Source organism: Myxine glutinosa, chromosome 11, assembly GCF_964187855.1.
Source record: "Myxine glutinosa chromosome 11, kmMyxGlut1.1, whole genome shotgun sequence".
NCBI lineage: Eukaryota > Metazoa > Chordata > Myxini > Myxiniformes > Myxinidae > Myxine > Myxine glutinosa.
This window is the reverse complement of record NC_136271.1, coordinates 49,586,704-49,600,153: the sequence shown is the minus strand read 5'-3', so window position 1 is coordinate 49,600,153 and position 13,450 is coordinate 49,586,704. Positions and strand designations below refer to the sequence as shown.

The 13,450-nt window shown below is 43.5% G+C and overlaps 1 protein-coding gene across 4 annotated transcripts in view; it reads right to left on the bottom strand.

The window, feature by feature from the left end:
• The window catches only part of LOC137413868 (thrombospondin-1), a 97,446-nt gene that overhangs the window by 23,292 nt on the left and 60,704 nt on the right, over positions 1–13,450 (bottom strand). For all 4 annotated transcript variants that reach the window (XM_068099307.2, XM_068099308.2, XM_068099309.2 and 1 more), the window contains 4 exons: positions 9,047–9,223; positions 5,657–5,830; positions 2,804–2,931; positions 392–544 (listed from right to left, as the gene is read on the bottom strand). In XM_068099307.2, the coding sequence (XP_067955408.2) occupies positions 392–544; positions 2,804–2,931; positions 5,657–5,830; positions 9,047–9,223 (632 nt within the window). The remainder of the gene's footprint in view (positions 1–391; positions 545–2,803; positions 2,932–5,656; positions 5,831–9,046; positions 9,224–13,450) is intronic.

Below are 13,450 nucleotides of genomic sequence, written 5' to 3'. Positions count from 1 at the left end.
TTGTTCGTCGGTATTTTCCCAGTTTTCCCATTTTAATGAGATTTAAGATCTCCTCTTGATGGAAGCTTGCCTATTTCCTCTTGAGGAACCAGTGAGCTGCACAGGTTCTCATCATCACATCCCTTGAAGTCTTCTTGAGTCACTGTGCTTATCCGGATGGCATGAACGACGTTCACCATAGCAGTTCCTTTTTAAACTATGTACACTAAATGTCAAATCATAATGCTGAAATCCCTCTTAATAGGAGAATATATATATTTTTGAAGTTTCATCTTTATGTCCAGGCTACGTTTGTGCCAAAGATTGTTCACCTTGCACAACACCAGTGCACTTAAACTTTATATGGATTTGCTTTGTGCCTTAATAAATGAAGAACTTTAAGCACACGTACCTGTTTTGTGGCACGAGCTTCCTTGAGGCCTACCCCACCTGGCTGTGTGCCAACGTAGCCCGGAGGGCAGGGGAGACAGCGGAACCCCAGAGCAGTGTTCTCACAGCGGCGTTGCCCATTATAAGAATAACACATGTCCAACACTTCTGCACACTACACAAACAAAACAACAACAACTCACATAATTACAGCCTTTTTAGTATCCATACCAAGTACCTAACGGAAGAGCTAACAATCGGTAGTGGAAGGTTACCAAGTTTTCATGCTGGAGTAAGTTGTCTGTGGACCTGTGATTATATAAGTTGAAAAGACATAACAACAACAACCTTTTCAGAGTCTTATTTAAAATGGATAGGTGGTAAAAATAAGAGGTTACCGGCTTTTAACAAGAACCACGCTAATGAGCAAGCTACAGTATAAAACCACAGACACAACAGAGTCACCTTCAGCATGGTCATTTATATGGATACTCATGACCAGGCAGCATCAGAATGCCATTGTGACACTTGTCAAGCTGGACCTCCAAGTCACTTGCAGATTTTTTTTTTTTTTTTTTTTGTATACAAGATCGAGGCTCGTGAAGGAGCGAACATTTATCACACAGAAAGACAAACCGACAAACCGACACATAACCGACAAACCGACACATAAAACAAAAAGCATCGGGAGCGGTAGACAAGATGGGGAGAGAGGGGGAAGGACACAAACACAACATTTGAGAGCAGGAACCGAGAGACATGGAGACATCGAGAGAACTGTGGGAGGGAGAGGGCTTTGGGGGGGAGGCATGGGAAAGGGGGTGGGAGAGGCATAAAACATATGGACACTGCCAGGACTACCAGGAAAGAAGTTGGAATTACAAACAAGGTGGATCTGGGGTGAATTAGTGGGGGTAGAAAAGATCAAGGTTTTGGATGGGGGAAGATAAGAGATGGTCTCCAAATAAGAGATGATCGATAAGAGATGATCGACTCCAAAGCAAAATGGATTGATTTACTTTCATGTTACTCTTAATAATACAGTAATGTGCAGCTGAGCTGTGTCAGTCCCTGTATGGAGGTTATAATTAAAGGAAATCATTCAGGTTTCAGGTTTACTTGCAATGACAGCAATGAAGACTTGTGCAGACATCACGAAAAAGTTTTATCTTTTATATATATATCAATATATATATAGACTAGCCGAATGCACCCGTTGTTGCCCGGGTTCTTTTTGAATGAATTTACTACTATAATTCAGCTTTTACTCGCAGCCATAGAAGATTGACTACTATAATTCAACTCAGCTTTTAATTGCGAAATGGGCCCAGCCCGGGCCGAGGCGGTCTCGACCGGCCTCGCCACCTCGCCTATAACCTTCCCGGGGCCCGTCCCGACATTTTTGGTTATTTTTGAATGAATTTACTACTATAATTCAGCTTTTACTCGCAGCCGTAGATTGACTACGATAATTCAACTCGGCTTTTAATTGCGAAATGGGCCCAGCTCGGCCGAGGAGGCCTCGGCCGGCCTTGCCAACTAGCCTATAACCTTCCTGGGGCCCGGCCTGACATTTTTTGTATTAGAGGTTTCCTCCTATCTTTCACCGTTCAGGAGATTAGTGCGTGCAGACAAACAAACAAACAAACAAACAAGCAAAAACTTTATTTTATACATATAATTAAAAAAATATAAAATATAGATAGAAGATAAAGGGAGAATGTTTTCATCGCTCTCGACTTACATTTAAAAAGAGATTTAAATAATTTATTTTTTTACAATTTTACAAAACACCTTCATACAATCCACCATATAAAACAAAATGTCAGTTTGTGTGTTTGTACAGATGTCTGTCCCCTTCATAAGGATAAGTTTTAAAGGCCAATCTTTTAACACGAATGTGTGTTCACTACGGTCTATTTTTGAAGACAAAACAAACTGGAAAAAATTTTCCCCATAAAAGAGTAATTATGTCTCTTATATTGGAATTGTAAACGGTGGCTTGCAAACCGAGCCTCAAGGGTGGTGTACACAAGTTGTTTTTTAAAATCACAATAAATACAAGGCGCAGGGAGGTGAAATTTGCTGCACGTGATGTGCAATGCACGCAGAGTAAAATGAGTGTTCATTTACGTCCATATGATGTCTAATAAATAAAGAAGATGTAAGCACACCTGACACTTCGCCGAGGCTTCAGACTTATTGGCACGCTCACGAGGCTGCACCGTCGAATAAATTGTTCCAACCCGTCATTTTTGACGGGCAATTTTTATTAGTTTACAAATAAAATCTACAAAAATAAACTTTTACCAAGTTTAAAACATTTTCGTTTGATTTTGTTGTTTCTTGTCACAAAATGGAATAAAATAAATCGAATAGCTTTCATGCTTGTGACCTGAACAAGCAATACTGCACAAAACCCACCCCCCAATACCTCATCTAGATCCTCACAAAACAGCCCGTCTCCTTGGAAACCATGTGGACATGGACCACACTTAAATGAACCATCGGGAAAACTCTGGCATGGTGAACCAGCAAAGCAGGGGTTTGATAGACACCCATCTGGAAACAGTCCAAATACATCAACGTTAACAATCTCAGACTGACAATCATCGTAACCATAGCTTTTCTTTTCTATCACATTAAGTTATCTTTTCTGATTCCAAAACTTGGGAAAAGTTCACAACAAACCATGCATCCCCATATTTATTTTGTACATCATCTCCTGCACTTGGAGGCTATATATTTATTACTCAAAAATAATAGAATATGTGACCTCTTCACTCCTCCATATATGCCCCTTCCTTCCCCTAACTCCAATGTTCTCCCAACCTTATTTTCCTTCTCTTCCATACCTTCCATTTTAAAAATAAAGTCGAGGCTCATGGATGAGCGAGAACATGGAACGAATCAGGGTGTAACAACAAATTGAACAGCAGAAAGAGGAGGTGGAAGAGTAAGGCACTCTAAAAGCAGGGATGAATAACAAAATAGAGGGAGACTTGGACAAGTAAGGAATGTGGGGAAGAACGAGGGCAAAGGGAGGACACACTGGGTGAACATGATGGATACAGACGCAAACTCTCAATCACAGAATTGGAAAGAAAGACTTGGAAAGGGGTGAGGTTGGGGAAGGTTAATGGGGGTAGAAAAGATCATGGTTTTGGATGGGGTATAAACTGAGATGGTGATTGAAGGGAGGATGGAAGTTGAGTCCATAAGTGGGGAAAAAGAGAAATTAATCAGTGTAGGTGAGCAGTGATCCTGGATTTTGGAGGTTTCACCAGAAAGGGGTTGATGGTGAACTACGTGCACCATGCAGAAACCTGGGGGGGCGGGGGGGTCACAAAGCACGGAAAGAGCAGAAGGTGCAATACGAGAAAGGAGGGGGTAAAAGACAGAGACCAACGACCTGTCTGCAATGTGAAAGTGATAGGCCCATAGACTCAGCTCCACCGCAGGCGACATCAATGATCTTGAAGGCTTTGGTTTCCATGGCGTCAAGCTAAGCAAGGGTTTGCCAGACTGTCCTTTCAGAGACATAGTGAGAGTGTGAGATCTGTCAGCATTGAAAAATATATTCAACGTGTTTGACCAGTTTGTGATTTTGTCAAGGTCTGAGAGGGGGAAGAGGCTGCATCCTGCTGTCGGGTGAGGGATGTCACGGGAGAGGGTGGAGTCATCAAGAAGGGATGGAATTCGAGGATACCCCACGACAGACTAAACATGTCAGGTTTTAGAGGAGGGAGACAAGTTTGAATGTTCATTCTTGAGGTTGGACAGATGTTGTTTCCTGACTCTCCTGAGAGTGCACACACACTTTTTTATTTTTTGTTTACAAAATTGAGGCTCATGTAAGAGCTAACACATAAAACACAAAAACAGAAAGAAAAACACACATGAGACATATAATAAAGGGTGCAGGAGACAAGAGGTGGAGAGAGAGGAAAACACAACAACAGTAGAGAACAGAACACAACAGCAGCATCAGGAGATCTGTGGAAGGGAGAGGGCTGGGGGGAGGAGTGGGATTGTAGAGAGTGTGGAAGTTTGTTCCAGAGGCGGGTAAAAAAGAGGACTGAAAGAGTGAAGGTGAGCAGAGAGTCTTTATTTTGGCAATTTCACCAGAAGAGGGTTACTGGCAGATCAACTGCTTCCTGCAGGAATATTTTGGGGACAGAGCACAGACAAAGCAGGGGGAGCAAGGTTGGAGAGGAGTTGGTAGAAGACAGAAAGACCACCAACCTGCCTGCGGTGAGTGAGAGAAAGGCTCTCGGAGTTAGTTTCATCGCAGGAGATTCCAATGATTCTAAAAGCCTTGATTTCTACCGCGTGAAGCCGAGCCAGGTGTAAGGCAGAAGCACCGGCCCAGAGGGGGGAACAGTATTCCATTGAGCTGCGGATGAAAGCCTTGTATGTGGTGAGGAGCTCAGGTGTGCCAAGGAAGGACTGCGCACGACGGAGGATGCCCAGTCGGCGACTGGCTTTAGAGGCCAGCTTGGAATTGTGGTTTTCCCAGGAAAGGTCATGGCAGATAGCGAGTCTCAAAAGCTTGAGTGACAGAACTTCTTCGAGAGGATTGTTGAGAAAGTAGATAGGAGGGTTTCCAGACAGTCTTTTCAAAGAGACAAAATGAGAGTGTGAGATTTGTCAGGATTCAATGACATTTTCCACTTGTTTGACCAGTTCGTGATTTTTTTTCCAGGTCTGCAGAGAGTGAGGAGGCTGCTGACTGTTGATCTGAGGGATGAGATATGGAGCGGCAGAAGGTGGAATCATCAGCAAAAGGATAGAGAGGATTTTCCAGAGAGTCGGAGTGATCATTAATGAAGACCAGAAAAAACACAGGGCCCAGACCACTGCCTTGGGAAACTCCAGCCTGGACAGGAAAAGGAGATGAGAGAAATCCATCTAGAGCCACACATTGAATACAACAGGAGAGGAAGTCCGCAAGTATGGCATGAGTGGGCCAATGAAATTAAGGGATGAAGGTACGTGAATGAAGGCAGGGAAATTAATTTCTACACATACTGCAGGATCTAGCTCTTCACCTTTGAATATGTTTAAGTGTACCCAGTCTTTAAAAGAGGATTTCACAATGACCTTGGACTTTCAATATACCAGAGAGAAACTAGAGTCATTGTTGAGATACTTTGATTACTACCAAAATTGCAAAAAAAACCTCTAATTAGACCAGGAACAGCACTCCAAGTCCACCCTTTGGCCTCATCATTAATTTGAGAGGGTCTTGCAAAATAACCAGTTTGGTGATATCCGCAATACTCACCAATTGGACAATCCTGATGATTGCAAGACTGAGAATTGAAGGAGCGGCCGACGCAGGAACTGCCACCGTGTTGAGGAGATGGACTGTCACAGCGTCGTGTGCGAGCCTGCGTTCCTCCAGCACATGTCACCGAGCACAAGGACCAACTCGACCAGGCGCTCCACTTGCCATGCACTGTCACATATTGACACGTATGTACCACACTTTTCACTCATGGAACATTGATCTAAGAAACGAGATGAATGCTCCTTTGGTACATATAACACACTTCAGGGATACAATCATCATACTACTCAAAGCATTTACAAAAGGTGTTATATTCTGACACTGTGTAATTCCATTGTTCTTCCCAAAGGATTCTGCTACGTTAATAACACCAATTTATTGCCACACCACCTTTCCCTCTCCACACCCCTCTACCCAAAAGCATCCTCTCTCTCTCTCTATAGCCACATGTTTCTTACATCTCACCTCTCTCCACCACTCCTTCGACATCAATTTTGGTGTGCCCCTTCCTCTAACTTCATGCATATCAAAGGCATTCCTGACCACATTCCCCTTTCCCCTCCTGAGCACATGCCCTAACCAGGACCATAGGCTTGTTTGAAAATGGGAAGTAGGGATGGTGGGGGGACGGGGGAGGGGGGGGGTTGGGGGGGGGGGGGTGGTGGGGGAAGGGTGGGGATGGGATGCTTTTTTGGTGAGAGCATGGAACACAAATTCAGCCAGAAAATTCAGCAGACTAAATAGACAAAGAGGACACAGGTATATATATCTTTATTCAATATTTAGGCCTAAACCTAGGCCTAAATGTTTTATAATGCAGCATTAGCAAGCGCACCTGCTCTCAGCTTCCCACCATCCTACACCCTCTTAATTGCTCCTTTCTACATTCGCAGACAACACCTGTGTTCACCAACACCACACAACACCTGTGTTCCACAAACAACACAGTACACCCCACCAGCAGCTCCTCATCATCCCCTGCCCCTAACTGTGTGGACCTCAAACATCTGAGGTCTCCACTCCAAACTGACAGATCTCCCAATCCAGGACGCTGCTGATAAACCGGCCATCATCTGTTTAACAGAATCCATTCTCCCACATGATATCCCTGACTCCTTAAAGTCTCCTCTGATTTGATCAACCTGGGCCTGTCCTGGAGGCGGAGTCACACTTTACATCAGGAACTATATTTCTCCCTCTCCACATACTGCCCTTACACCTCCAAAACCCAAGGAGTACCACTGGCTGCGACTTCCCCTCTGCTCCCACCTCTTGTTTGTCTATGTGTTGTACCGTCGTCCAAACATTGATGACTCCATCTACATATCTCGCTCTCTCTCTCTCTCTCTCTCTCTCTGCCTCTCTCTGACAACATGGACCAACTTTTAATCACTCATCCCAACTGTCGTTTTCTCATATGTGGTGATTTCAATTGTCACCATGCTAATTGGTTGTGTTGGTACCTCTGTCATCAGCCATGGCACTTCAGTAAAGGACTTCTGTGACTCCATGGGACCGACTCACTCTGTGAACTTTCCCAACCTGATGGTCAATGGCAAATCCTCCCTTCTGGATTGGTTATGACCTACTTCCTCGCCAAAGTATCTTGCTCTTCCTCTGCCCCGATTGGTTCATCTAATCATCTGCGTGTGAAGGTCAACATCTCTCTGGTCATTCTCAGAGAACAGCCTCAGCACCGGTGAGCCTGGCAGTTCACTCAGGAAAACTGGCAGGGATTGCAAACTGCCATCTCTCTGCAGGTCTAGTTCCCTATATCTGCCGCCACAAATATTAACTCAGCCTGGGAATTCTTCCACAGAAACCTGCTCTCTCTGATGCACATATTCATCGCATCTCGTCTTAAGTAATCATATCCATCCTCCCAACAATGGCACACTGAATCCTGTGAAGAGGCAGTTGCCTTGAATGAAACAACTTGCATTCTCTTCCTGGAAGGCAATTTCAACCAAAGGCAATCATCTCAGATCATTCCACATCAACCGCAACAAGTGTGTATCCACTCTCAGGAGAGCCAGAAAACAACATTTGTCCAATCTCAAAAATGAACTTTCAAACTCGTCTCCCTCCTCCAAAACTTGGTGTTGCCTTGTCAAGTCTGTCTCTGGAGTATGCTCCCCTCCATCCCTTCCCTCACTTCAAATGGCACCACAGCTGACTCCGCTTGTGAGAAGGCCAAATGCCTCAATTCTGTATTTGTTTCCAAATCTTGTGTTTCCAACCCCTCACTCTCGGTACCCATCCTTCCCTGTCACAGCAACTGCTCCTGGACTCGTCTTTTGCACATGAGAAGGTAGAGAAGTTTCTGTCAACCCTCATCTCTGATTCTGCAACTGGACCGAACGGCATCAGATCACGCATCTTCCAATGTAGCACAAATAACCATTATTGGCTCACTACTACCTCCTCTCAAATCACCTTACAATCCAGCATCCTACCCCATCACTTTGCCTCACTATGAAATAATCCATGTCAGGTCTCTTGTTTCACTATAAAAAAACCACCTTTAGAGGCCATTTTTCCCCGCAAGCGGGGGTTGGCCTTTTTCGGGAACCGTGGTTGTTGTTGTTTTTTGATCCCCTTTTTGAAGCAATGTTTTACGGCCGGATGCCCTTCCTGACGCCAACCCTTTTTGCCGCCTTTAACGACAAGCAGGGAATTACCAGTGAACTGGTACTCAAACTTTCCAGTGAACTGGAACTTTCACTGCGATCTTGTTTTCCCTCTCACCAAACCTGGGTTTGCTACAAATAGCTCCAAACCCGTTACGTCCCAAAAATCCATTCTCTCCCCCATTTCTGATCCCATAGCCTTCCCACCTTGATAACCACCTCTTTCAAGACATACATTCCTATTTAATTCACCTTTTCCCAAATGATTATACCTTTAAATAAATGGCATCATTGTTTCATTGTGTTATTCATAGTCTGGGAGGAAGTGTTGTTTGCAGCTCTTGTTAATGTGATATTAGTCTGTCTTCTAGCATCATGGCAGCTTGGCACGAAAATCAGGAAGCACCTGTCCATGTGTCTGTAGAAGCACCAAATGGTACCCAAAACCCAACACAAGGCTATGGGTCCACCACGATCCATATTAATGAAGTTTCCACCTCCAATTTTGAAAGGATGTATTTGCATTTATTTATTTATTTATTTATTGTACACCACCAACAAGAACCACAAAAGCAGAACAAACTCGAAGTTTTCAATTATCAAATAAAACACTTTAAATTGGAGGTTCAGGTTATAGTGGCTTACGCTCTTGTTTGTTCAGTCATGAATATAGAGGAGGTCTCTTGAAAACGATTCAGCCATCATTGGAGCATACTTGTGGAATTGAGTGCACTTATCAGTAGATATGTCCCACCTGGGCAAGGTTGCAGCTGGCAAGGCTGAGTCTCACGGGATAGGCCCAGGCAAGTCTTTCCTCCGAGTTGTGGTGATGGTGAATTGCAAGTTCGGATTCGAGATCTGAATCCAGGACCACAAGTTGCTGTGCATCGAGACCATGGAGACCAAAAGCTCCAACCACCATCTTGCCGCGCTAGTAATAAAGAAGATGCATCATAAAAATCAGGTGCAAGATCAAGATTCACAAGTGCAATGAATACAATTTGTATAACAATAAATTTAGCCTCATGGAAGAGCCAGGTGACCTGCCAAAAGACAACATACTGACTGGCAGTAGTGTAGGGATATAGGTGGATGCAAAAAGCAAGGATATATGAATCAACAGGTGAGAGCAACGGAGAGAGAGAGAAAGAGAGAAGAAAGAAAATGTCGCCAAACTGTCTCCGTAAGGCATTTCCACAAATGGGAGAATGGAAGTAAGCAGTAAGTCTCCATTTTGGGAGTTTAACCAGGATGGGTGACTGGAAAATGGGGGTATGTTATGGAGGAGCTGCGGACGGCCGAAGCAACGAGAGAGCAAAGGGGGCAAGACCAGAGGAGAAGCAGTAAAAAACAAGACCAAAAGTCCAACAGCGGCGTAGCCAGGCTTGTAAAATATTATAAACTACAAACACACATTATTAGCTTTTTAAACAGTCGCTAATGCTGTTTATAACATTAAACAAAGAAATTTGGAGGAATCCCGACATCCATGAGGTAAGTTTTACTTACAGAACTGAGCGAAGATCTACTGTAATCTATGTACCCCACAAAGGTTGGAGGTGTGCTCATTTACTGAGAAGCTAGCTAGCGCTTGCAAGCCAGCCGTTCCTTAACGGTTTTGAATGGAGTGCTTGCTCGAATGTTTAAACCACTTGGCGATCTCTCAAGAAACTTGGTAAATGAACACACACCCAATGTTCTTGAGACGCGACCATAGATCGACTGTAATCTATATACCCCAAAGAGGAATGACCCTTTCTGCAGCTCCCGTAGTGAGCGGGTGTACTTGTAAATTTAAATGTCGATCGGTGGTCAGCCGTCGTAATGACATCATCTATCTATAATTCCACTAATCTCTGTGTGTATGTTTGTTTGTATGTTTGTATGTTTGTATGTTTGTCTGTGACCGCTGTTTCTCGACAACTACCGGTCCGATATACTTGAAACTTGCCAGGTATATTGCTGGGGACCCGAGGATGTGCCTTTTCAAGGTTTTAAATTAATCGCAGAAGTAGTTACCGAGCTATGTCCAAAAAACGATTCAACCAATCAGAGAGCAGCGAGCTATCACGTGTGCCGAACGTGGCGAACAGACTCTGCCTCGGATGGCACATTTGAGAGCGTATTCATTTATTTCCCGTCGGCAAACTATGTTGGCGCTAAACGATGTTTTAAAACTAATTAAAACTAATTTGCGATTCTTTCGCTTTCCTGCGATATGCGACCTTCCGGACAGTCAAATGAGGACGTCACTTCCGGACTTACGTAGCGGCGAGCGGGCGCCATTTGGAGGAGCTGGGAGGACTCAGTCGTGATAGAGTGAGCCTGAGTGAGTATATCAAGACAAGAACAAGATCTAGAAGGAGGTATGTACGGTGCGATTCATATAATATATTGTTTAGTTATCGTCGATGAGGAATTTGGGGGCCCGATTAACTGCAGCGCCATCCGAGCTGCGGCGTCGGGACGATACATTCATTGTACGGTAACATCACGCACTTACGGGCACGTCCTATATATATAGTACGGGCATGCCCTAGTAGATGTAATGGACACAAAACTGCCGCTACTTTAACATGTAGAACATGATCTATTTTAACTTCCAGTAAGTTTGCAGTCACTACGAAGGGATTAGTGTTATGATTAGATTTACTATAATATTAACGTTACGTTAGCATTATTTCGAAAATGATATTACTAATCAAAAAACCGAGGTGAATTCCTTACTTCCTCGGTTATTAATATTAGTTCCGAACAACGCTCATCACTGATCATGAACCATACACCGCTTCAATTCACTCCATTCACCTTCCATTCACGGCATTGGGATTAAAGTATTATGGTTATATTTACTATATTATTATTATTATTACGAAAATGATAGTACTGAAACGATACACTACTGCATTAAGAAACCTGGGCATAATTTGTCCGAAGCGGTCCAAAGACGAGTCATAACTCATAACGCCTAAGGCCTATACGTACAGTACAGTATTGTTGGAAGAGACGTAACGCCGATGCTTTCGATATTTGATGGTCATTTTAACAATCGGTTTGTTTGCGTTTCACACTGAACTAGAACGCCACTCAGTAGAGCGCATATTCCTGCCGTGGGTTTAGTTGGAATAATACGTTTTGTTTAACATCCCCTCTCCCCAAAACAATAAATGAAAAAGAAAGTAGGCCCTAACTGTCAGATAATTTATTTTGATATATCTCGGAATTAGAGGAGAAAAACATCATTAAAGAATAAGAATAAAAGCTTTAATGCAGTAAAACAGAAAAAATCTTTCCCAAAAAATTTCCAAAAAAAATTCCTGGTTCCGGAATAATATCCTGAGCTTCACCAAAAACTAATCAATTCTTCCTTATCCCAAGGGCAATCATCCCACCAACTTTCATCCAAATCCGTTCAGAACTTTTCCAGATATCTTGTTCACAAACACACGAACATACGAACACACACACACATGAACGGACACGATCGAATGCGTTACTCCCTGGCGGGAGTAATAAACCTGAAAATCGCAGAGCCAGAACCAGAATTATTTATTTGGTCTGGGAAGCCCATGCGAGGTTTCTTCTGCTTCAGCCTCTCACAACCGTGGGTGAATATGCGATCTTAAAAAGAAAGTTGGAATTTTGCCAAATCTGTTTTATTTGTTTGTTAATATACCTCAGCCATTGACAAATCTGGAACTAAGTCTTTATAAGTTCATCAAATACTGACACCGCGATTGATATTCGCTGAGCTAAATGTTGATATTGTAGTGGTTACCTTATTCACATGTCGCGGTTATCTTATTCACATGTCGCGGTTAACTTATCCGCATGTGACGGTTACCAATACGATATGTTTGGTCTAAGCCACGCACACGGGCTTTTGGTTGTGTGGTCGTGACGCACGCGCGGCTGTTGGAGCCACGCCCTCCGAAGAGGGTTCTTGGTTTTATATAAGCCGTTACGACTTCCGTTCGCGAGCAGTTGCTGGAGATTTCTGTACAATAAACAAGCTTTGTACCCAACGAAATGGCCTCTTCTTGTCGTCTTCGGCAACTGCTAAAATATCTCTTCTGAGGTTTTAAAAAAACAGTTTTAAAGCATTATACGTATCAAACGATACATTTTATGAAACGGGGAAACCTAATACACACTTTGGTGGTTTTAAAATGACAGAACATGTCTTTATTAGAAAAAAAAAAAATGAACATTGAAGACGACGCTGCTAAAAAAAATACACCGCTCTAACGCATAACCACGAGTTTAAACTACATTTACAACAAATATGAAAACTATTTACATATCACAATGTTAAATATAGAATATATTGTGGCGGACACAAAAGCCCACTGGCGTGGTGACATCATTCCACGCACCAAGTGGGCGGTGGCCATGCCCGAGGGGTAGGCGTGGCCTCATGATATACACCGGGCGACCAGCCCGGAGGAGTTCAGTGTTACAGTGTGCTCTTACAATAAAGACGTTTATATGTTACCGCTTGTCCGCTTCCTCCTTGCTCACAAGCAGCGCACGTAACGCCGCGCTTCAATATAGAAGATAATGTAAAAAAAAAATGAGCCCTATCTTCGAATGGTAAAAAAATCCTTCAAAAAATTCCTGGATTGGGAATAATATCCTGAGCTTCACCAAAAACTAATCAATTCTTCCTTATCCCAAGGGCAATCATCCCACCAACTTTCATCCAAATCCGTTCAGAACTTTTCCAGATATCTTGTTCACAAACACACGAACACAGACACACACACACACACGGACACGAGTGAATGCATTACTCCCTGGCGGGAGTAATAAAAACGTCAAGGTAGAGCATGGCGATTGTGATATATGCCAAGTTCGACGATATGTTCGGCATGAACGGCATATAAATCAACTTGGCGATGTGCAGAGAGTCAGCCGCTGCACGGCCGTAATGACATCAGACATAATCACATCACCCTGTCATGTGACCAGATTCTCAGCTCTGATTGGCATACGTTTAAGGGGACATACATGCATACAGACGGACAAACACTGCTCTCGACGGCTCTGCCCGGTGGGCTACGCCGTAAAAAAAAAAAAGAAGAGACCACCAACATGTCTGTGATCAGAGAGAAGCAGGTCATGTGTTTCTGCTTCTTTGCAAAGGATGCCAAAGTAG